Raw genomic sequence first — 24,797 nt, forward strand, 5'->3', positions numbered from 1 at the left:
ACCGCATATGGCGTTATATCTGCACATTTAATATATGCGCGTTGCGCACCCCTGCGCGCTGTCCCCCCGCACTGCGCGTTCGATTCCCACACTGCGCGTTTTGTCCATAGACCCTCCGCGTCTTGTCAATACGGCCGCGTTTGATTCAGCCTTCTCCGCATTACGCGTTTTTACAGATTGAGGGCTTTGTCTACACTTTCATGTGGGTCAACCCAACACTACTTGGTGTTTTACAAGGCTTCCCGCGTACTTTAAATGAGACTCGGGCTCGCTCATGATTGAAATAAAGTAGAGGTACTAAACACGACTGAAGCTATGGCTCAAAAACTAATTTTTCGACTAGAAGGTGACAAGCTTCAGATATAAAATGTTCAGTGTGATGAAAGGCGGCTCCTTGATCCAGGAGCTTGAACATCAGCTCTTTGCAACCCTCACTAACCCGTCCAAACTTCAATTCTTTGAAGCGCTTGACAGCATCAGTATATGGTTGTGGATTCTTGCCATCAAGAAGGAACTGGCCCATTCCGTTCTACCAAACACCATGCCAATCCTCATTGCAACCCGTTGGGTCTTGACAATCATTCGAGTGCACCAAGATTTTCGGCTCCTCTGCAGCTACGATCCAACGATGATGATCGAGTGCCACTTGAACATAAACAACATTCAAAAATACCTCGTTTCCCATTAGTTCCCGGTGCATGTGTGTGATTTCTGGAATTGGTGTTTCTGCCAGTTGTTGGAACGCGAAAGGAAAGATGGAGCAGATGTGGTATCTGATGGCCAGGTTGATCAATTGAGCCAGGTGGAAGCGGAAACGTGCAGTAAATATATGGTGCACAACAAATTCTCGTGTATGGCGGCATTGATACATGTCGCAAAAGTGAAGGAATCTCGAGAGCTCATCAGTGGTATAAGAGCCAGTGCGCATTCTACAAACAGTTCAATGGGTTAATAGTAAGAAGCATGAACAACCGTATTGACATACCTTCCAAAGGTATGTTCAAGAAACAGTTTGAATGTCTCCCGGGACAGTCCATTGAGGTGAATGGGTCTATCGTCACTCATTCCATCCAGTTCTATTTGTCCACTCTGTGTGGCAGTAAACATGTCATGAAAAATGTTGGAAGATGTCGACAAAATTGATTGGCATAGTTTGTACAACACGTTCTCGACCTTGGGCCAGCACAACAACTGTCAAAAAATGAATAATTCGATAAATGGAAAAACTTCACCTGAAAGATATGACTTGAAGCTTGAAAATAATATATTGGGTGTCGGGTTGGTACATTAATTTCAGACATAGTAAATGTTGGCAAGGAGTCGGACGTTGGAGTTAATCCTGCCTACTTTATTGGATCATATTGGGTTTCTCACACTCTGCAATATAGTACTAACATTGAACTCATTGATGACGAATGTCATTACTGTCTCATGCCTATAATACTACCAGAGGTTTTTCCTCAATTCCCATCTCGTGCAGTGACTCAAGTTCCGTTGTCAGCAAACTTTCTCATTGTGCACGATATGCTGTCGGATATCTACTGGCATGCTTTTCAGATTCTAAATCAAGAAGACGCTGATCCCCTTCAGCTTATGTTTCATGTAGAAACACTATCTGGAGATACCGTACCTCTCCTAGAAGCGCTGGCACAGAATCCCCAAGGAAATGATATTTGTGATTGGCTGTCTCATGCAGCAAACGTGCTAGGGGAGCTCTCAGCGCAGTTATCATTGTTTCAACACAATACTCAAAACCGGTGATTCACACTCTTGACTTGCTCAATTTCAATATTTATTAATGGTGTAACGAAGTATGGACAAGGATGTTGTGTTCCTCGAACCAGTAACACTACTGCGCACGAATCGTGCAGGTCGCCCAAAAAAGATCATTGATATCCAATTCCTTGCTGAAGCGCTTTCAAATTCATGACATATTAACCTGACAGAATTGGCCAAGACGTTAGGACTCCACAGGAATACTCTACGACCATATATGAAATCCCATGGAATCATATGAAGGTACTCTGAACTCACCAATGCTGACCTCGATATCCTCGTTGGCGAGTTCAAAAAAAAGCGACCGGACTCAGGCATCAGATATATAATTGGCTTTCTCCATAGATATGGTCTCCAAGTGCAACATCGACGAGTTGTAGAATCACTTCGCAGAGTGGATGGCTTGGGTTGGGTGTTATGAGACCGTCGAGTCAAATGCAGGCAAAAATACTATGTGAAGCGGCCCAATGCTCTATGGCACGTAGATGGGCATCATAAACTAATTCGATGGGGAATCGTTATTCATGGATTTATCGATGGGTTTTGCAGAACGGTCCGAGCCTAATGCATCTTGTTTGTATTTGATTCTGATGTCTAGTCTTGTCAGATAACTGGACTCAAAGCGAGTAATAACAACCGCTCTACTACTGTTTTAGATCTTTTCAAACATTCAATACAAGAATTTGGGACGCCCTCTCGTGTACGAGGAGATCGTGGTGGAGAGAACCTTGATGTTGCGACTTATATGATAATGAAACATGGACCACGCCAAGTATCATTCATGTGGGGATCGTGAGTTATACTACTTAACTATGTTGATACACCATATTACATGCTAATTATGAGTGCCAGTTCTACCCGTAATTCACGAATTGAGCATTTGTGGGTTTAGGTGGGCACCCAGTTTGCTCGGAGATGGAGAGCATTTTTTACTTGACTTGAGAACTACCACGGACTTCGCCCCGACATCCCTAGTCACATTTGGCTACTTCAAACCCTATTTCTTGGCGAAATCAATCAAGATTGCTCAGATTTCCAAGCGGAATGGAATTGTCATCCAATAAGCGGTCTGGATACAAACAATAAGAGTCCGAAGGTAAAATCACAGACACACTATCGACATAATTATGATATTGACACATTATCAAAACAGGACTTATGTTTTTAGGGCAGGTACAATTTGGCGTATATCGAGACGACTGTGAAGGGATACATCCCGACGTAATCGAAGAACATTACGGGGTCTACGGCCATGTGGCAACTCAATGGCAACACCAGACCGGAGCAGGACATCCCATGGACAAAGAAGACAGTGATGATGGCGAGGAATCTCACAATATAGTACAGGCGGTCAATAACCAACAAAGAGACCATATCCACCATGAAGCCATCAGTGTTCCATTGCAAAGGAATCCTTTCGTCAACGAAGGAACATACCGGCAATTTTCTGCCACTCTCACTGAAGTTATAGCTGAAGACATAACACCACACCATTGCAGGCTGGCCACAGACGAGTGGGAAAGTAATGAATACCCAGTTTTTGAAACTATTTCCATCGGTCGTCAGGGATCCAAAGAGCTTCATGTGTCGCTTGGTGAATTGATGTGGTCTAAGCGAGCAAAGCTATGGTGTCAAGCGTTAGTAGTGTTGTCATATTTTTTAGCTGCCGGTAGAGAGTGACGGGACTTAGTTGGTATTACTTGGATAATATGTGAATGAGAAGTGTCGCGTAGTCCAACTGGCGGTGATCTCAGAATTAGCTTAAATATACACAATCACCAGACTTTGTAAGTCACTTCAGGTCGTTTCCATTGATTCCTCTTGAAGTCACAGTCTTTCTGCACCCTCTTCCACTTGCGGTGTCACTGTAACTGCATGGATCCTGCCAGTGAGAGCAACAAAGGCATCTTTTGTAGAGGTGTCAAGGCCGACAGTCAACCATGCGACTGCGAGGAATTTTTCGCTGACTCACAGGACAAGGGTCATTGTGTGGAGTGTGGCCATGGCTGTAGCAAGCACCCTCACAATGTATCTGGCTACAAAGTGGAAGATATTCAAGACGAACCTCAACCAAGTTCATCAGCCGCCATCAAGGAGATATTCAATCGGGTAGCTGGTAGCAGGAGTGTCAATGAAAAGTCATCCACCACGAAGCGAGGCAGCCTCTCACTCGCTACTGCCCGGGAAGAAGCCATATTGACTTTGTCTTCTACTCGACTTGCCAGTCACAGTAAATTGGCCAAGGGTCCAGCGCCATCAGCTGGCTTGCGGAAGGTACGAGATATGCCGATAGCTAGTGAAAATTTTTCCTTAATAACTTCTAGGATCGCAAAGAGACCAACCCATACCCAGCAAGTCAAGTGCGTCGGAACACTGCCTCTAGTACTAGTACCACAGCGGTGACTACTGTGTTTCGAGTTGCATGAATCACCATACTAACCTGTGGCGTCAATGTCAGTCAAGTAGTACCCTCGATGAATCAAACTAATACTAATATCTTTTGACAGAGGAATGGTCTCATCAGAGAAACCAAAGCCCCAAGCAGGGGCAGCCAGAACGAGATACAGGCCATGAGGAACCACGGGTGCTACCTTGACCAGCAATTTAGAGTCGACAGCAGATGGTCATATGCAAAGATCACCAATAACCTACGTACCTGGTTTCCAAAGGTCTTCAGATACCTGGATACACAAGTTGAGAAGCGAACATCACAACCACGGCCCGGCCAAGAAGAGAAACCTGTTTGGCGCCTCCTGAACAAGTCTGGAGTGGTATTGACGGGTGTTGATGTCGCATTTCCAGTTGGAAGTGACCTCGCAAAACATAAGGGACGAGAAAAAGCCAGCCCCAGTGAATGTCACCTCTGGTTTGGTAGGTTCATGTGTATTTGCTTCGACATTGTGTGCTAACAAGTCCAATTATCAGTAACGAGGAATCAGATCCCTGACGACGTTTATGAATCTTGGAACACACAGTCTGTCATCGCAGGTTCAGATTCCGAACATGATGGCAGTGACCAGCTTTTGTCTTATACGGACAGTTCAGCTGTTGATAAGTCGGACAACAAGCTTGCGAGTTCCTTAATGGAATTGGATCTGACTGATGCCAAAGTCAAGGACTCGGACCCCAAAGGTAAAATGAAGGCTAGATCACCGAAAAGTACCAATCACAGTGAGTGTTTAGTTATTCGGATTATACTAAGTGCGCATGTCTTACTTGTCTGTTTTGCAGTGAAAAGAGTCCTTTCTCCTGACAGGTCACCATCAGATACGAAGCAAGGGGCTCAAAAGAAAGTAAAGAAAGGTTCGTCCCTCCACCTGTTTTCTCAGATACTTAATCTGACGTTCAGAATCAGCGAGTGACACTAACATTCCGCTATTCTTTATGGACTCAGCAAGTTTAAGTCCTCAAGCTCTCCCATCAACCCAGCCTGCTCAATTCAGTAGCCTCTGTAAGTTCATTATTCCGTTGGCTCATTACTTATTATTTAATCTGTGCTATTATCAGCAGAAACAGTGTCATTTCGCAATTGGGTACATGTTGATGCTGCTGCCAGCCTGCGACTCAAGAATGAAGTGTCATTTCCACCTGAATTTGTGTCAGTCAGTGAGGATGATGTCCTCTGGTGCAATAGAACAAATGACAATGACCCCTTCGCCCCGGAACGGATCAATCCATGGGACTCTTGTTATATCATGTTTCAGAACCCTGCTAACTTTCTCGTTTGAATGCCATACTGGTCACCTACATACAGCATACTGATTTCATTTCTTGTTCTTCTTTGTGCTTTGTGGTACATACTGTCAATCTCATCCCACACTCGTCACATCACCCATCCTATACATCTACCTTGCATCCTCATGATGCACTAGCTAATGATAAATCACAATCACATACATAACTCCACTGGTTACTTCACACTCTTTGCCAAATGCCAAGTTACAGCGGGAAACCCCGGTTGACAGCTGAATGCCGGCTCATGCCACAGTATTTGCTTATAAGGTGTGATTGTAACAAAAGGTCAACTTTTGAAACCATGCCTCCCATCCATTTATTACAGCACAGCAGCAGCTGGCAGCCTCAACCCAAACTTTCTGGATCATTCAGAGGAGCATCCACAGGGAATGTCAGGAGGGAGTTTGCAACAATTCTTGTTGGAGGTGGAGCCACCGTGACCGCTGTTACTGCGGAGTCAGCTTCAAGTCCAGCAGTAACAGACGAGCCTCAGGAGTCAATGCCAGACTCGCTGAAGCCAGAGGATATCCAAGATGTGGAGTCAAACATAGGTCCTGGTACGTTTGTTGCAATCTATGAACCGTGTAATTTATTTCCCAAGCTCTGTAGACCTGCGCCAGCTGATTATCAGTAGAATACGGAATGGTGGCAATGGACCCGAACTTGAGGTACGAAAAGCCTCCTGTTTCTTATCTTTCTCAGGCTGATTGCCGGGATAGGTGTTCTCGAATGTTTCAGAAGATGATTATACATACATTTTGGATGTTATCAGATTAGATTGTAGTGTGATTCGCAAGTGAGTCTTCCTGTCCTTTCCAAATTGAAGCTGATCTTGTACTTTGCTTCAGACTGAGATACATTCCCCGTCTTCAAAAACTCATTGCCACCCTGCCTTCACCAATACATGAAGCGATCCTGGTGCCTTTGCGCACTGCAATGGGGATTACCATCGACTCCCTTACCATCCCTGATGACTTCGACATTTCCTTGCCTATCCACATGGCACGTATGTTAGATGCGCCCGCCACATCGGATCTACCTCCCGATGAGAGCTACCGGCTCAGGATCCCAGACTTAGTCCTAATGCTCCAGACACGCGATGCCGATATCCTTCCACTATGGCCATTTGAGGTATCTGTCTCTGAGACCTCCGAAAGTGCTGTTGGGAGGCTGCAGACCTATGGCGATCGGAACAAGAACATCTTAGCTGCTACTCACATCAACATCGTCGAAGCCCGGACACATGTTCCACCCACATATGAGTGGGGCATTGAGAAGGGGTTTGATCAGAGGGGGATTCAGATCAAGGACTTGACACACTTGGAAGATGGTGGGGTCGCGTCGCTCTCTCATACGTGGTACCACCCGACAACAGTCACTATCACCACGTGGATCCGCCCTCCCAACAAGTGCTTGAATCTGAACTCTCGTCAGTGTGCATATTATACTACTGCCGTACGTGATCCCTTTGACTCGTCTAATATTAACGCTAACTATTCAAATTAACAGTTACTCTACCCTAATCAAGACAACAAGGGCCTACAGAAAGTCGAAAGGATATTCAAACGCACGCTGGAGATAGTCCGTGATACGGTTGTCAGCCACCTACAGACTGTCCACGAGCATGACCAAGTGCTCCTGTAAGCACTAAGCACTATCTACTGATTATTTTGTTTCATTATTTTCAGGTCCTCACTCCAGGTTGTGAGGGACTGGTCCCCACCAAGTAAACTACTTAACTGGGACAAATGCAACAGGGATCTTTGGGCAGCAGCGAAGCAGATGGGATTCGACCGGTACCACATGTGGCACCGCAGATTCCTCAAGCGTGTTGCCGATGAAGAGTATGTCCCGAGTGCTGGACCGAGCAAGAGAGCGAAGCGCGCATAGTATGTGTCATTCAAATTTTCAATCTCTTTTAGCTTTCAAATTGTACTACATAGTGTCTGTAAGTTTTACTGGTGTTGTTTGAACGATGACATGTACTATACTATACACTTCTCTCACTCCTAGTTTGATCATGATCATCCCCTTATGTTCTCGAACATTGATACAACCGCTGGCATCTTATTCAAATATGCAGCGAGCCTGAGTCTCATTTAAAGTACGCAGGAAGCCTTGTAAAACACCAAGTAGCGTTGGGTTGACCCACATGAAAGTGTAGACAAAGCCCTCAATCTGTAAAAACACGTAGTGTGGAGAAGGCTGATCAAACGCGGCCGTATTGACAAGACGTGGAGGGTCTATGGACAAAATGTGCAGTGTGGGAATCGAACACGCAGTGCAGGGGGACAGCACACAGGGGTGCACAACGCGCATATATTAAATGTGCAGATATAACGCCATAACCGCAGACCAATAGATAGCTAGTACAGAATATCAACCGCATCCACTACTGATATGGACTCGGATGATTTTTTCTAAAGAACGAAGCAGAGTTGCGACAGCAAGAAGATGATGTGGCCCAAGGTTCAGAGATTCGGCTCGCCACAAAGCATCCAAATCAGTGCATGTACAAACAAGAACAAGTATATGAGAGTGCAGGAACGGTAGTATCGGACCGTTGGCGCCAGACGACAGAGTCTGCGCACATACCGCGCGGTACGATTATGTCAGCCGATATCGCTGGCGTAAGTGGTCCTAAAAAGGTAAGTATGACGTCAGAATAATCTGCAGGGGGGTACCCAGATTTAAGGTTTATTGGGGGGGGGGCAAACCCTCGTTGAATTTCAAATGGTGACGAAATGACATCGCGGCATACCTTCCTAATGCGTGAAATTATATTCTATTCAGGATTATTTAGGCCTGCGGGAAGTCATCCAGCTGCTAACGAACTTTCAGCCTGTTACCAGTCAGCCAATTATCAAACGCCAGCTGCAGTGCTTCCTAGTATTGACTCTGCGTCCGACAAAAGGTATGATTCACATTCGGCATCGTGCGGTAGTAGCCACGATTGGTGAGGGGTATTAAATGTGCTTTTGATAAGGTCTGCCACTGTCTCATCCATCTTTCGCTCTTCCAATTGACCATGCTACTGCTGCCTTGCCTACTACCCATTTCTGACAACACGCAGTTCGTTCTCGGTGTCACGACTTGTTTTCTGGTGGCAGTAGTGATTGTTCGGGTTCATCGTCCTAGATCGAAGAATAACCTTCCTCTCCCACCTTCCCCTCCCAATGGGACACTTATGGGACACTCACTTCCCTCTCACTAGTAAGGATTCCCATTTACTATTGTTTATGAATGCTAATTATGTCCCATCGGTGTTCAGTCCATTTCTTACTGTAGCAAAATGGATCGACGAGTGCGGTCCTGTGATTACCATTCGCACAGGAACTGAGAAAGTTGTTATAATCGGCCGCTACAAAGTTAGTTTCTCTACTCTGAGTTGTCGTATCAAGGCTCTACATTCTGCTGTAGGCAGCGGTGGACATCATGGAGAAGCAGGGCAGAGCGCTGGCTGATCGTCCTCCCATGCATGCTGGACACATGCTTACCGGCGGATTGTCCATCGGTCTTGTACGCGTTGGGGATAGGTTCCGTCGGATGCGTAGGTTCGTAGTCTGCGTGCCGTGACCGAAAAGCCGCTAACTGATATTGTAACGTGATTCAGAGCAATTCATACGCATCTCCAGCCTAAGGCAGCCGAGGCGTATCAGCCTTTGCAGATGTCATTTGCGAAGAACACGGTCCTTAACATTCTCGATGATCCATCCAACTTCCATAATCACGTGTTAAGGTAAGCACTTTCCTAGGTCTGGGGCATATTACGTTTACTTACGAATATTTTGAAGTTATGCTGGGACAACGATTTTGAAAGTAGCATATGGGAAGAATACGCACACGTCTGCAACTGACCCCGAAGTCAAAGAGATTCGTCAGTCTGCGGCCATGTTTAATACAGTCATGCGCCCTGGGGCTTACTGGGTGGACACAATCCCCTGGCTCAGAAACCTTCCTTGGTACGGCAGAAAATTAAAAAGGGATTTCGAAAATAGCCAGAAAATATTCTCTGGTCAGATGAACCGCTTAAAACAACAATTAGTACGCATCTCTGATCTGCCAATCTCCGTATACCATCTCAACGGTCCCACAGCAAAGTAATGTGGACGCTGGTCCTTCGTTCGGGAGATATGTGCTAGAAAATCAACAACTCCTTGGCTTGTCGGAGTCGGAGGCGCATTTTCTTCCTGCCAACTTTTTTGCAGCTGGAATCGATGCAGTGTGGCCTGGTTTATCGTTTCCGACGATATGTTGCTGATATCAAGTATTAGACTGCTGCGGCAATATGCACGGTGCTAATGGCAGCTGCATGTTTTCCCGAGGAGCAAGCGAGAGTCCAGGATGAGCTTGATGCGGTCGTAGGAAGGCACCGAGGTAGTTCCGTAGTATTTCATTGCATGGTCGATTCAATGATTTCTCCACGACAGCACCGACCTTCGCTGACCAACAATCCTTCCCTTTCCTGAATGCCTTCATCTCGGAGGCTTTCAGATGGAGACCGGTGACTCCCGATGGTGAGCATCTTTATTGTCAGTCTCATACCTGAATTCATACTGCATGCAGGGTTTCCTCATCGAGCAACTGAAGACGTGATTTGGGTGAGTGCTCTCTGTATGATTTGTCGTGTGAATGATAATCTGATATCCACTCGGCAGGAGAACTATTGCATTCCTGCCGGAACTACGGTAGTCGGTAGCAGTTGGTAAATATCGTCCTTCAAGTTGCGAAGGTCTCAATAATTTCTTTGTCAGGGCCATCTCGCGAGATTCGGAAGTTTACCCTGATCCTGACGTGTTCAAGCCTCAGCGTTGGATGAATGACCAAGGTGGCTTAAGAGACGATCTCACGTTTTTTATCTATGGGTTTGGTCGGCGGTAAGTAGTGTCGTCTTTCGGAATATATTCTCTTTGATTGTTTGTCATTCCAGCGTATGCCCTGGTGTACACCTTGCGAACAGGTAAACGTATCCTTTCATGTACACAATCCTCCGAGCTCACTTCGAGTGGTACAGATCAGTGTGGATCAACTCGGCCCTCCTGTTTTGGGCCTTCCAGCTCACTATAGATCCTACGAAGCCGTTGAATGACATGAGCTTCATGAGTATGGCGATGTCACGTCTCTCTTGCCCTATTGTGTTTACACCGAGGGTTCCAGACGTGGAGCTCAGGCGCATCATGCATAGGTATCCTGAGGTCGACTCGGAATGAGAAACCTCTACGTCAGTATGGTGCCAGTAAGGAGGAAACGAAGAAGAATCGGAATGAATCACCAATATCCCTATATGTCTCGCAGTATGATTTTCAATTTTCAGAACGGTCCGAAGTTTGTGTTGTGTCATTGTATGTCGTTAAATATCGTTGATCGCTGAGTTTTTCTTCCTTTCGGACTCGGAGATTGCGTGCAGGTCTATCACATTCCTACATAGAGAATGAACTAGACACGTGCCTTTGAAAGTTGTCTTGAACGATGAAGGAGTGAAGAGACTTTTAAGCAGTTAGATGATCACAATTTTAAAACCCGGATGACCTCGGGCCACTCGAAAGATCTACATTATGCATAATGAGCCTGATGAGTGGGAGAAGAGAGTTTCGTTAGAGGCCATGTCGTGGGAAAACTGCTGACGCGGTACATAGTCTTAACCTGCAATTACTTGCATCATATACACTCTTGGGTTCAACGATTTTAGGCTTTTTTGACTCTTGCATTCGTAGTTTGAAATGAATATATATTTCTGCACAAATGCGCGTCTGTCGTGTCCCGCGTACTCGATGCATCCATGAGGCTCCTCATGACATCGACCATGCTGTTGATCCATATCTGTTTTTTTGTCCCCGATTGCATCCAGATATATATGCAACCGCGACCTCTTTCTGCTCCTGGCCCCAGTCCGCATTGTGTTCGTGTCCGCCTCTGGTGTACGCTGTTTGCTCAGTTGTGACTTGACATGGTCATACCATCGCGCAAGTGCTTCACGTTAAAGCTGTCTTGCCAGAACGTTTATATGAGCAGCACCGCATTGCAGTGTGTTCCGTCCGGATCTATACCAGCTTACAACCACGTGGCGCCCTGTATCATTTCACGCTCGCGCTTCCTGAGTTCGAGTATTAGCCGAGAAAGGAGTATCATTCCCATCGTCTTGCTAGGTGGGTCTTTAAAATGGCTGTTGAATCATATTAAGAGTCGTGACTATTACGTCTAGGTTACGATCTTACATGATCGTGGGTGTCCATTGAATTCGGCAACGCCATCGATTGGATCGTAAGTGTCACCAGAGGGAATATATATAGCACGGAAGTATTGGCTGTCCAGTGTTTAGCGGTGGAAAGAAGTTTGAATCGAAGACTCGGAGCACATACAGTAAGGTCAAAGAGCCTCATTCCTTCACGTTAGCTGGTAAAAAGAAATTCACAGCGTTTGAAATCGCGACAACGTTTAGATTTTCTATCGTCCACCCTTGCCAAGCTTCTGGGATGCTGAGGTGTAAATCGCGTCCTGGAGTTGCAATTTGCATGCATACGGTCAGAAGCGTCTTCTGGTGCGAATTGCAGTTGTCGGTGCCGGTGTCACATTACGCAAGAAACTCTTGAATGAACCCAGGCGCAGGTCGATAACGAGGTGGGAATTGAGCCGCTGACCATCCATATGTGGAACGAATCAGGGAAGCTGCCTGTCGGGCCCAAGGACAATATGCGCGGGGATAGTTCTCATCTTCCTCTGCTTCATAAGGAAGTTGTTCTTCGCCTGATCGTGATTCGAGGTGGAAGTTAGGTACTGTTCGAGATCAGGTGAGATATACGAATCAGCAATCATTTTTTGAAGTTCTTCACCCTTTTATCTGCGAGTTTGGCAGTGATGTCTGAGTTTTTCTATGAGTATATCATGGCTCGTTAACATGTCTCCATGTCGGGCCCTCGGATTTGAATTTTGAACTACTTGTCGAGTCTGGATTCTGGAAGAACTGAAGCTCTATTTCGGTTGAACGGCGTGGGAAATCTTGGCTGTGTCCAACAGTTGTCAGTGGAAACTTGAAAGTAGTTTGGATCGAGCAACTTGTCCTACCAAACGGCTGGCATCTGTGCTTTAACTGAATTTCTTGCCAATCTGTGAACTACTTCTGTGGCCCTTGTGCCCGCGCCTCTCATTTCTGTCCTACGTTAAATTTCAACTTGTACATGTCTGCACACGGCCACAAACATACGGGTTCCGTGACCCAGAACCACAAAGCACAACTTGCTAATGCCTACAACGAACTCGGGAAGGAACTCTCGTCGAGTAAGATAAGGGTTGTCGGAAACTACACCCTTGGAAAGGTCATCGGTGAAGGTATGGCTTCTGACTCTTATTATTGCTTTCCTATACCTGACACACACTAGGCGCGTACGGGAAGGTTCGCTTGGGTACTCACCGTATCACCTCTACTAGAGTCGCCATAAAGCAGATTCCAAAGGCAATGTCTGCCTCCCTCACCCGTGAAATACACCACCACCGCCAGCTTCACCACCCCCATGTTACTCAGATGTATGAAGTTATTGCCACCGAATCTCACATCTGGATCGTCACAGAACTCTGTTGTGGCGGAGAGCTGTTTGACTATCTTGCTGAGAAAGGTCGCTTGTCCGAACGCGAATCCAGCATCATTTTTGGTCAGCTTGCGCTTGCAGTTGCATATCTACACGAGAAGGGCATCGTTCACCGAGATCTGAAGCTTGAAAATGTCTTACTTGATGAACGCTGTCGCGTCAAACTCGGCGACTTTGGTTTTACCCGCGAATATGACCGTGGCGTCTACATGGAGACTTTTTGCGGTACTACGGGATACGCGGCCCCTGAGATGCTTCAAGGCAAGCGTTACCTTGGCCCAGGTGAGCTCGCCCACCTTACTTTCTTTCATTGGAACCTTTTAATTTCGATGGTGCATTAGAGGTTGACGTTTGGTCCATGGGTGTGATTCTCTACTGTCTTCTAACTGGCACACTTCCGTTTGATGACGACGACGAAGCAGTCATGAGAGAAAAGGTCATCAAAGGCAAATATGAAGACCCGGAGTGGCTTTCTACAGGTATCTATTGATTTTATGCTTTTCGGATGTGATTTACCAGCGGCGGACATAGACGCCCGTGATCTTGTCCGCAATATTCTTGAGGTCGATCCTGCCAAGCGTCTGACGATCCCACAAATTTTGGCCTCTCCGTGGTTTACATCTACCCCTTCCGCCCCTGTTTCTGACCAAGTGCTCCTTGGTATCAATGATGGTCCTCCATCACCGTCACCTGCCCGCGATACCTTTATCCTCCCTGTGAAACCCATCGTGAACACTCAAACACAGGTGAACGAAATTTCTATTTCTCCGGCGACGTCGACTACATCTGAATCATTTATTTCTGCATCATCTCATTTATCACCCCCTGCAACTCCTGATAACACTCCTAAGGACCCTTTCGATACAACTCAGGGTAACGGGAGCCAAACCACGATTACGAAGGATGCTCAGCGCTCTCAACTCAGTAAAGATAGCATGACTCGGCAGCCTGAAACCGTCATCGAAGAGGAACCTGAAGCAGAGAACGTTGCACCATCCGCTGCAGGGTCGGTTACAAACCTCGATCAAACCCCTAAGGCGCCCCCGTATCCAACACGCACACCTGCACGTACAAAGCGCCGTTCTGTATCTTCTACCCTTTCCGACTCTGGTTCACCAACACTGGACAAGCCATTAGCCCCTCTCCCACCCCAGGATTTTGCATCATTGCTCAGTACTCCAGCTCCCATAATTTTCTCCACACCCGCGGAACGCGACCTTCTCAATAGCCTCAGTCTACTGGGATTTGACACTAGTCAGATCGTGCATTCTGTTCTCAGCGATGCGTGCGATGCCGCAGGTGCTATTTGGTGGATGCTAAAGCGCAAGCGGGAAAAACGCGTTTTGGCTGGAGAGATACCATTGCCCCCCGAGTTTTCCGAGCCTGCAGATAGCAAGCAGCGAGAGAAAGATGAAGAGAAAGAGGACCGTCCTAATTCTCGGAGACGTACCAAGCGTGGCATCGGTGTGCAGACTGATGATGTCCCAATTGCTTCATCACTGGGTCTGATACATCGTGCTCCTGAACTTGCCTTGTTGCCTCCGACGCCTACTGTCCCATCATCTGCGCGGCCCACGACGCCGCCACGTGCGAAATCGCCGTTTCTGTCACCGTCACCGACTACTGCTGAATCGTCTGGCAGGTCCAATCCATCGACACCTACCGGAAGTTTCAGGGATAAAGATAAGGACAACAAAGGGAGGAGGGATAGCAAAGCACGCTCTGGGAGTGTGAGCATTATGCAACGCGCCACGAACGCCCTCGAAATCGCAGGTCTTGTGCGCAAGAAATCAAACGAAGCCGTGAAAGGGGAGGACAAGGAACGCGAGCGGGAAAGATCTAGGGAGCACGAGAAGCGGACTGGAGGTGGGGAGGAGCCCCGAAATTCCGGGAACTCCTCCAAGTTGACCAAGTCGCCGCCTTTGAAGCCTAAGGACCAAGTGATTATCCCTACTACCCCGTCCGTTGCAGAGTCGAGTATCCTTTCTCCTCTGCCTGGTTCGCCGTGGGTGGTCACTGGTGGCCGAACGTCTCCTCCACAGTCACATGCACCAACACCTGCGAACTCTCCGGGTGATACGCTGACGAGCCTCCCGAACTTCTCAGATGACGGAAAGGTTGTGCCACCTAACCGGAATCGCGCCAGTTTATTGTCTGCATTCAGACTGTGGTTCCAAGAAGATAAGAAAGGGAAGCGGAAGGAGGCGGCGCAAGCTCAAGGCAGTGGACGCGGACTTTCATATAGCCGTTCTCTTGCCATTCCCCCTACTGTTTCCATGTCACCTGGTGGTCATGCAAATGTCAAGAGAAGAGGCAGTGGAACTGGGCGTGGACGACGTGTGAAACGTCACTCGACGTCGTCGCGCCGTTCGAGCAGTGTAAATTCTCATCGATCGTCAGGAAACTCTGGGCAATTGCTAGTTCTGGAGCCACCTCAAATACTAGAGCAAATTCCCAGCGTGCGGTCGTATGGCGGTGCTCATACGCCGGGATCTGACAGGGGAGAATACTCATCACGCCCCTCCTCTATTCATAGTGTTACACTTGGCAAGCACCGCAAATCGCCATCTACAGGGTCTAATGGGTCAGCGCACTATCGTAACAGTTCACCGATGCATAAATATCACCACAGGCGAGCTGGGTCTTCCTCGTCAACGCGTGTCATACGTCATCAGGCAGGGCCTCGACCTGTACACCATAGGACCAGTTCTGCTACATCGTCCGTCCACTCATTAGCATCCTCCCGGCCAACTTCGTTTTATGAAGCCTCGGAAGGAGAATGCACTCGCACGAGTTCTCCGTACAAGAGCTACCCGTCCCGCCGCTCGCTTGACGATACGCCGCGACGTGGGATAACAGGCAGTGCGACATTTGTGGCTCAAAAGCGAATCACGCCTTTCATGAGTCCCTCCGGAGCCGTCGGACGAACGGGCTGGAAAAAATCTTGGGGCCACGAGCCTCCTGGCTGGCAGTCCCGTTCTACGCATCTACCTGTCGAGGTGCTTTCAATATCACCGGGACCAGAGGGGCCCGCGAACATTCGAGATGTCTTTACTGGGAGGCAAAGTCTCAATTTAGGTGATGAGAGCGATTGGGTGGATGAGGATGATGATATGCCTGAGTTTGCGGGTGGATTGGGTCAGATGCCGTCGAGCTCGAGTACGAACTCGTCATTTACCACCACCGAGTCACCGACCCCTATGTCGCCTCCTGCACGGAATCATAATTCCCGCTCGGGGAAGGGTCGTACTACCTCACTGGCTCTGCCGAATAGCAATAGCAGGGCCAAACAAGGCAACTCGCCAGCTAGGCCGTCTCCTGTTCCGACGGAAAATGTGTTTGATGCTTCAGACACGAGAGCAGGGCGTCGTCAACTACCCACAAGCCGCTCAGGCCCTGCGTTCAGACATCCAATACAAGAAGAAGACGAGGGGGAAGAGGAATAAATCCTATTTTTTTTTTAGCGTGCTATGCATACATTGGTAAATGTTGTCTCATATAAAGTTAGTTGCTGGTTTTCTGTCTTGGATGCTGTCATAGAATTGCTCTCGTGTGCTTCTTCATCCTTTTTCTATGTCATTATGGTTCGCTATTGTCACGTCATCCAATCCCTTTTTGTACTTTCCATATCATTATATGATACCCCGACTTCTATGTCCTGTATTTTTTTTCGTCTCCGAGCTCGTGCTGATGTCTACATGGGATGGACTATCATATTATTTAACCACGAGATACGCGAATAACCAAACAAATTCGTCAAGTAGCTGATTGTCATTCAAGGCGAAACAAGTGGCACAAGTCAACTAAAGCAGGTAGAACTCCTCTTACTCAACAATAGTCACCCGGATCTCTCTAGCGATCAAGAGCGTAATGTACAAAACTGGCGGCACGAGTCATGGTGGTATCTGAACTAATGGTGACTTGTCGCGCGTCTTCTAAAGAAATAAAAGTAAAACATGCAATAGTGCCGATTCCCGAAAATTGGTTCAGGCGATTCGGCGGCAACACGTACGAGTGGTCATTGACAAGGTGGTATGAATCATACTGGCGGTATCGAGTTTAGACCTGAAAGTCTTGCTGATGATGTAATCTCGGGAATAGATCACAAACGACGAGTGCACTGCGATAAGCATCACATGTCGATAGACTCGATAGTCACGTGTTTCTAAAATTAACCGCTCACTCACATGCCAAGGTCAGATGGATGTCTTCTAGTCGGCCAACGGGCGCGCCGAGTCATGTCAGGTTGTCATCCTTGATGGGAGCGCCCCAGTGAGAGCCTGTCAAAACCAGAATCAGCTTCGTTTATGGTACTTACTTGATATACTGATTCCTTCAAGTTCACCGTCCTAGTAGTAATACTTACTCGTGTTAAGCAGCTCAAACCCATGTTGGACAACAGTGAATGTATAAGTACAACTGACTTATAAATCAGATATGTACAGAGGGGCAGAGATATATGCAGCAGTCGGTGGTGAGATTATGAACATCCACGAGAGGCCAATATCGCTCAGGGGATGATTGGTAGGGACTACGAGAAAGTGCGAATTGCTACAAATGTTCAACTGGAAACGACAGGGACCCACGGTATGTGCATCACAATGATGCTCCAAAGAGGAAAAAAAAGAAAACAAGGACGTCCAGCGTCACAGGTTCTGTATCTGCACGATAAGGAATTGCTTCTCGTCCTGATAAGTTGGAAGATATCAGTAGGAAGTGAAAGAACTTTAAACGGTGGATGAATACTCACGCTAAACTGTTCGTCTTCCTTATCGTTATGGAAGCTCCTCAAGAATGTCAGCAATTTCTCCTTATTGCGTCTTAGTATCGTTTCAATCTGAGGTGGTTTCTTTGGATTGGCAACGAATACCTAGCAATAAATTGTAATCAGTGGATAAGGGCGGCAAACAAATTCATGGAATCCCACTTTAAAAACATGGAAAGCCTCGAACTGGATATTCTTGCTCTTGTCCCGAAGCATGTTCATCATCATCTTCAGGTTGGATTCCTGAGCGATGTATCTAGTCATGACGCTGAAATTGGCACGGTCAAGGAGGATTTCGCCGAGGAGCTTGAGAGACTGGCGCTTGGTAACATAATTGTTGGAGAGTAAGAGGGTTGTGAAAGAGGCGAAAAACTGTGCGGAATGCTCAGTATGCAATGAACACGATTATGAGAATTTGATACCCACACGGTCATAGTTCTTGTCCAAGTATTCGGCGACCATAGGTTTGTGCCGTGTTAATGTCTCTTTGAGATTTGCAAATGCGTCGCATGAAACTCCAAACGATGTAGTCTCTATATGATGAGGGAACATGTAGAACCTGCGCGGCATTCGATATGATGAGTTTTGAATGCATGATAGAGCACTCACTGATCAGAATAAAGCAAGATCTTCGCCAACTGTTCGTGTCGCAACATCTCCCTTAGCACCATTCCCGTGTTCAACGCAACCTCTTCGTTACTGTATCCTTCTAGAGCTGCAAAGATGACGTCTTCATGTCTAGCGCATATGTATTCCACCGTTGGTAGCCGTGCCCCGATTTGACGCCGGAGAAGATTGTTGAATATCTGGACGACATCCTTTCGAGCCTCAAAGTCGAACTTTGCGATATTCTGCACGAGTAGGAGGAGCAGGTCTGTTGAATACGTTTCTTGTGCGAGTTGCGCAATGAGTTCTGGTAAAGGCTCTAGGAAGCTCTTAGTAAGTAGGGACGATATGAACAGCGGAGGATCAGCACACCTCCATCACCGTATAGAATACCCTTTACTGCCTGTAGATTTCTAGATACTTCTTCACCCGCCTAGTGGTCACGATCCCATTCAGTTGTGAGTTTCATTTGAGTTCATGAGTTCATCCATCAAGCTCACCTTCCTCCTCGTCTCACTGCCTGAAGGCCCAGATTCGAGCTTGGGTATCGCATCTCGCAAGCCGCGGACGATATCAGGAGGTGTTCTTGGTTTGGTCTTGAAAAAGTTCATTGTCTATACGGTTGAAACAATCTCCTGGGATATCTGATGATAAAGAAAGGGACGAGGGTCTAAATAGATGGACGACAGGATGAATGGCACGGAATGAATAATGATTTGGCTGGAAACGCCGAGCTCAGCGTTTCAGAGACGGGATGTACTAGCCTTGGTAAGTAGCCTAGTAAGCCACTGACAGAACTTCCGATCTGAACTTCGCATATGGCTTTCTACAGCACATGCCTAATTTGGCTTTCTCTCAAACCACCAAGTATGCTGGCACTGGCACGGTGGAGTCAAGTATCCTAGCTAGCTGATGAGCCAGGCCAACCTGTCTGAGGATGGTACAGATTTGAAACACTGCGTATATTCGAGCCAATTGGGACAAAATGGCTGCATCTCTCATTCATTGGTTGTACTATACGGGCCTTGATAAAGGATCGGAATTGAAAGGAATTGCATGCATATCATTACAATGATAGAGACCACCCAAGTAGATATATCTGTTTCGACAGTTGTCGCAACTCAAAGTAAGTAGCCAGGCCTACTATTACATTGCGGTTTGTGGTAATTTACAATAATGTCTTCGTACAATTTTATGGCATTCAGATGCAGGTATATCCTTTCAATCCATTGAATATCAGAAGCAACACTTCTGTTTCATGTCATCGTTCGATTCTTGCTGGTTGCAAAGGCCTGAGGGTTGGAGCTATATAGAAGATATTCGCGTCAGTTGTGACACGCTAACAATGATCGATATCTCTAGTCTTACCGTTCATACAGCCTGGCATATCCTAATTTTCCGATACTCCCTCGTTGACGGAAGTGAAATCTACAGCATTTGACGGACTTCCTTGCTGTGAGGTCGCCACGCGGCACACAATACTACTCACTACTCACCTGCAGTCCGGAACCATTTTGTTGCTGGTTATGCAGAATTTGCGTCGGTCCTTGACTGACAGGTTATATCCTGCGTTCTACTTGGACAACTAGAACTACTTAACAGACTACATGCACCACTTGCACGTTAATGTTACAGGGGATTGATAATTGTTTCCCTTCAGCCATTCACTGAGAAGTGAGTGGTGTCGCTGACCTGCGAACTTTGCGTTACCACGATTCTCGAAGGCTTCTGTTAAATTGGCGAATAATAGTACTTACTGTCAATGTATTACCATAAATAGGTACCTATCAAACGAGGTTTCGAACATCCTTGTCGACTCCAGAACCAGAACCAGATACGCTCTCCGGATATAGCGATCCAAGGGTACTCCGGAGTATGTCGGACACTAAGGAATGCAAGGGTGTCCCACCTTCGTGGTCACAAGAAATTTATCCTTCAATACAAGTTGAGAGTGCAAATGATTTAGAAGGTTCCGCCACAATTATTCGAGTCATTAGTGTAGGCGGACACTTTTACGGAATCGGCGAAGGCAAGGTGTGGCATGAGAAACCGCCTCTCGGGGGGCAAAGGTGACTTGAAATGGAATAATAAGTATGCTCCCCGACCCCGGCTTTGCTTCGCTGTATGACTGTGGCCAAGACAATAGAAATACAGGGATGCAGCACACCGGCCGTCGCACGGAGGTACACGGTGAGTAAAGAGGCGTCACTGGGTCAAGGTTACATATTCTGTTATGGTTAGCCTTGAGCATCACTTAAGCGGTCTACCGGGCGCGATTCTGGCTGATTCGCCAATGCAGAATGACCCTGTATCCAAACATCAGTACTTCCCCACTAACAAACCAAATAGACATACACTAGTAGTTCCTTCCAAGTTGCCGCAACTTTTTTGTGAAGTTCAGAATCCGGCTACCTACACAAAGAATAATCACAAGGAAAAAGGCTGGTAGTGCCGGGCAGACATACCGGTAATTGTACGGCATGCTGCAATACGTTGGGGTCGGTGGAATTGGATATTGATAGGGCTGATCAGCCCCAGAACTGAAAATACATAAGCAACATCGCGCCAGAAGCATACATAAAAGCCGATGATTAAGAATTATGTGCGGCCCTAGAACCAGTGATACGTACAATCAGTCGGTCCAAGGCGAAGAGGAAAGACTAAAATATTCTTGCTAGTCGCTAGGGGCTTACACAGGAATATTGCCATGACTCCGAGCCTGTTTAAAGTCTTTGAACGTAAAGGTGAGCAACAAGAATTATGAAAGGAGGCAGGCCGAGGAGAAGGCAGGATCAGCCCGCCGCGCTCTTAAGGTCCGTTGAAGTCGCGTTATCTGAGGAGAAAGTCCCACGTCGTACAACGCAGCGATACCCTTGAGGTCAGATTAATGATACTTTTGAAAGCAAATAGACCCTGACGACGGCATGTTGCTTGATCTGAATTGGCAACCCGGAGACTCATGCCCTTGCATGTACGAGTGAAGTTTGGAGCTCTCTTTAGGATGTCCCTGTAGACGATCTCAAAAAGGCGCACCGAATTTCGCAGCAGGGTGTTTCGCACCGTAAGCCGAAACTTCATGGATAGAGACGTCCGAGTCTGTAACCGACGAGAAGCGGTCTTTAACAATGCAGCAAGCCGACGTGCTTACACTCCCACGCGGCGCTAGCAAGCTAGATCACGAACCGTCAATTACGATCAGCTACAAAGAAGTTCTGCTCTGATCTACCTTGGCTATGAGCTCGCTGATAGCCGGGCGGGCTGGGGTGGCTCCAGGCTCGAGTAAGCTTGATGAAAACGCATCTCATGACCCAGAAAGGAATGAATGAGGACATGTGATTGCCTTGGGCCCGGACCAGGAAAAACGTACTGCCACTAATGTATACGAATCTTTTGATTTTGAGCGCCAAGGGCCAAGACTACTGAAGCGCCGGGACTAAAGGTCATCGATACATGTGTCCTGTCAGAATTAGCTCCGTGTCAACGCGCCACTGCAGCGTTGCAGAAATACATGAATCAGCTTTAGAACTGAGTACTGAGTGATAGACTTCCTATCACGCGGCAGAATCTGGCAGAGCTGATAGAGTAGATGACCATGCGACTCCGAGTCGGACATGCACATTCATAAACTTATGTCATTCGTGGGAATAAACGAATTTCCGTTCAAAGGCTCTTATGTAATTACATAAATGCACACCCTTGAACTTAACCGCGAGTATACAAGAAAGGCTTCAAGCTTCAAGAGGATATTGCGCGAGGGGTAACAGGTAAGTGTACAATATCATTCATGCACCTACATGACATGATTTCCGGTCAAACAACAGACTTGGAAAAAGATTTCTGCTACCGCAATCGGTGTTCAAACGTTCACCGGGCATTCGCCTTCATATCCATGGCCTTTCGTCTAGTACCTTCAGCTAAGTATGTCATTCATTTCCAGGCCATTTTTGGCCGTTCCCTGTCACGTCTGCTTCTGTGCAATCTATTTCTCCGAGGCTACATAAAACAGTCTCCTGGTTGATCAGATGCCCACGAACCGTCTGGTTCCCCGAAATACTGGAGAATGCTCTACGATTTTTGGTGGGTTTCCTCCACCCCCCTATGCTCCTCCCGTGCATATATCTTTGGCAGGAAGCTAGATTCAGACCTATATGCACACGTCAAAGCGTCCGGACGTTCACAAGGGATGTCTCACGAGGTATGTCAGTCTGACAGTATGCACGGTGGTGAAATGCTAATATTCACGTAGCCGATGCAGAACCGTATGCATCGTGTACACATGGACTCCTGTAACAGTGCTACTGCATCAGCTGTTCCGCAGCATGTTCAATCGAAAACTAGTTACCGTGCATCGGCTTCTTGTGACCCGCATGTTGAGGACTCATTGTCAAACAGTACCTCGTCACTGTCGAGTTCTGGGAAAGCGGTTGCTCAACGTTATGCTCAAAGGTATGATTCCCTTCACATGATGTTGATCCTGTGTTATTAATGGAATGGACGTTTTCGAAGTGCGGCAAGACAATCTTTGTGCTACGGTCCCAGTGATTCGCTCAATTATCGGTATGCCGTCGATCCGCAATTGCCTGGCACAATGCCGTACGCGGACGAAAAATTTCCCGTCGTGCTCTTGCATCATGTCCATCGGGGGGATATACCCCACGAACAGGAACCTTCATCCAACAATTTTAATGTGTTAGAATCGCCAACCCAATGCCTGTGGAACGACAGCCAAGGCCAGTGTAGCTTTACTGCGGATACGGTCACGACCGTGATGAAGCATATATCGTCGCACCATCTTCGTGAGCATCAGCACTCTGACTGCCAGGTGCGATGTCGATGTAGGGGATGCTTGCTTCGGAGGACGATAAGACGAGATACAATTCTCAGGCATATCCGCGAAATACACTACGGGGACAAATTTCGCCGCAAGCACTCACCGTGAGTTTTATCTGCACTTGAAAGACTGATCACTTTGGGTCGCATCATGTAGGAGGCGGTCCTATTATACCTTCTGATATACTATTCCTGCTTTTGTGGCTAGTGTGTATCTTAGTAGGATCTATATAAGGTCCTGCCCATTCTTTGTTCGTACATTCTATACAACTCTTCATCGTACATTTTTATTCCTACATGTAGAACACCAGTCGCATATGCTGTACAAAGGACACTATCGTGATGGACCGTCATGAATATAGCTCTCGCATTCTCTGCCTTAACTATCTACGGTGACTGTTCAATAGACCGGTACCCAAATTAACCGGCCGGGCCGGCGGGCCCGGCGGTTCTTTACCGAGCTTCTCAGCCGGCGTCCTCTCGCAAATTTCTCTCGCTAGTCTCATGGACCTCATCGCAGAACGTGTTTCGGCGTGCTCTCCCTAGGCCTACTCACACACGCACGTTGTTAGCCCCACGAATTTATACCTCTGTCTCTGGTTGGATGCACTCTGTCACGTCTCATCCGTCCTTGACTCCTTGTTGACTTCAACTTCAATATTCCGAATTCAATGTGGTGTGTCTAAGCTTGGTCCAAGCTGACATCTTTATTGTGGGGCACCCTGTAACACGCACACGCACACGCACAACGTCCCGTACTATTCCTATCTTCATATCGGAGCCCACAAAGATCTGTCGCCCAAAGTCTTTCGGAGCCGAGCCTTGGAACATGCGGATAAGCTGAGTAGAGCCAGACATGATGCACAAAGGCGATAGCCCATTGCATTGACTTTCTCTAGCTTTCATGTGTGTATTCAAAAAATATTTCACCAAGTTCATACCTTGACTGAAACTTGTGCTTATAGATTTGGCTTAGATACGTGTCTTTCGCTCATCACAACCTCCGAGTCAAGATTTGCAAATTCTCAAACCGAGTTCTGGATTCCCTGTCGATCCTCCGAATGAGAATTCATCTAGATCTCTATGTAGATCTCTACAGATCTTCATGGTTCCAATGTGCTTCCGTCGATCTGTGATCAGACTCGTGTCGTCTCCTGCGTAGTATGAACCCCGCGAAACTAGGTGGTATGTCATTTCTCGAATTTGATCATTATTGTTAAACAAATGTAGTATGCATTGTATACCGTACCAATGAGCAAAGCGCGCATTCACTCGTATCTCCCCATCATCTTTAAGGCGACAAGACGAAGGTGCCAATCGTGTCCTCTCTCTCTTATGATCAAAGATGTCGATGCACCGTCAGAGTACATAGTCACATACTTGGCCACCCTCCAGCCAGTAGCGAGATGCCATTATATTCACAATCTCCGCTGTACCCTGTCAAACGTGTTATATATGTGTTGTATAGGCAACTAGTAGTAGGGACTTAACGCGCGACTGGC

The 24,797-nt window shown here is 47.1% G+C and overlaps 7 protein-coding genes across 7 annotated transcripts; 6 read left to right on the top strand and 1 right to left on the bottom strand.

The window, feature by feature from the left end:
• Positions 1-2,934: 2,934 nt before the first annotated feature.
• Positions 2,935-3,456, top strand: F5147DRAFT_576369 (uncharacterized protein; the record flags this gene model as incomplete). Its single annotated transcript, XM_041431315.1, has 1 exon — positions 2,935-3,456. The coding sequence occupies one exon, from the start codon at positions 2,935-2,937 to the stop codon at positions 3,454-3,456; it is 522 nt and encodes a 173-aa protein (XP_041293167.1).
• A 195-nt stretch (positions 3,457-3,651) lies between these two features.
• On the top strand, positions 3,652-5,504 carry F5147DRAFT_773256 (uncharacterized protein; the record flags this gene model as incomplete). Its single annotated transcript, XM_041441441.1, has 7 exons — positions 3,652-4,050; positions 4,101-4,136; positions 4,284-4,647; positions 4,702-4,947; positions 5,008-5,079; positions 5,132-5,227; positions 5,284-5,504. 7 exons carry the CDS (start codon positions 3,652-3,654, stop codon positions 5,502-5,504), a joined length of 1,434 nt encoding a protein of 477 aa, XP_041293168.1.
• Positions 5,505-5,812: 308 nt separating this feature from the next.
• On the top strand, positions 5,813-7,470 carry F5147DRAFT_798869 (uncharacterized protein; the record flags this gene model as incomplete). Its single annotated transcript, XM_041443234.1, has 6 exons — positions 5,813-6,068; positions 6,121-6,179; positions 6,231-6,307; positions 6,360-6,966; positions 7,021-7,151; positions 7,200-7,470. The coding sequence occupies 6 exons, from the start codon at positions 5,813-5,815 to the stop codon at positions 7,399-7,401; spliced, it is 1,332 nt and encodes a 443-aa protein (XP_041293169.1). The 3' UTR covers positions 7,402-7,470.
• A 1,069-nt stretch (positions 7,471-8,539) lies between these two features.
• Positions 8,540-11,081, top strand: F5147DRAFT_798873 (cytochrome P450; the record flags this gene model as incomplete). Its single annotated transcript, XM_041443235.1, has 13 exons — positions 8,540-8,724; positions 8,783-8,879; positions 8,932-9,065; positions 9,125-9,250; positions 9,306-9,555; positions 9,608-9,733; positions 9,786-9,888; positions 9,942-10,028; positions 10,078-10,112; positions 10,170-10,216; positions 10,266-10,388; positions 10,442-10,471; positions 10,526-11,081. The coding sequence occupies 13 exons, from the start codon at positions 8,540-8,542 to the stop codon at positions 10,719-10,721; spliced, it is 1,539 nt and encodes a 512-aa protein (XP_041293170.1). The 3' UTR covers positions 10,722-11,081.
• Positions 11,082-12,566: 1,485 nt separating this feature from the next.
• Positions 12,567-16,852, top strand: F5147DRAFT_635472 (Pkinase-domain-containing protein). Its single transcript, XM_041432890.1, has 5 exons — positions 12,567-12,837; positions 12,888-13,376; positions 13,436-13,573; positions 13,626-13,840; positions 13,946-16,852. The coding sequence occupies exons 1-5, from the start codon at positions 12,687-12,689 to the stop codon at positions 16,538-16,540; spliced, it is 3,588 nt and encodes a 1,195-aa protein (XP_041293171.1). The 5' UTR covers positions 12,567-12,686; the 3' UTR covers positions 16,541-16,852.
• A 579-nt stretch (positions 16,853-17,431) lies between these two features.
• Positions 17,432-19,251, bottom strand: F5147DRAFT_693328 (mo25 protein). Its single transcript, XM_041437244.1, has 7 exons — positions 18,966-19,251; positions 18,838-18,898; positions 18,469-18,784; positions 18,286-18,418; positions 18,022-18,231; positions 17,845-17,964; positions 17,432-17,782 (listed from the first exon to the last, which is right to left on the bottom strand). The coding sequence occupies exons 1-7, from the start codon at positions 19,074-19,076 to the stop codon at positions 17,741-17,743; spliced, it is 993 nt and encodes a 330-aa protein (XP_041293172.1). The 5' UTR covers positions 19,077-19,251; the 3' UTR covers positions 17,432-17,740.
• Positions 19,252-22,160: 2,909 nt separating this feature from the next.
• On the top strand, positions 22,161-23,674 carry F5147DRAFT_693331 (uncharacterized protein). Its single transcript, XM_041437245.1, has 3 exons — positions 22,161-22,660; positions 22,712-22,911; positions 22,972-23,674. Exons 1-3 carry the CDS (start codon positions 22,526-22,528, stop codon positions 23,402-23,404), a joined length of 768 nt encoding a protein of 255 aa, XP_041293173.1. The 5' UTR covers positions 22,161-22,525; the 3' UTR covers positions 23,405-23,674.
• The last annotated feature ends 1,123 nt before the right edge of the window (positions 23,675-24,797 follow it).

Source organism: Suillus discolor, assembly GCF_016758755.1.
Source record: "Suillus discolor strain FC423 chromosome Unknown F5147scaffold_25, whole genome shotgun sequence".
Taxonomy (NCBI): domain Eukaryota; kingdom Fungi; phylum Basidiomycota; class Agaricomycetes; order Boletales; family Suillaceae; genus Suillus; species Suillus discolor.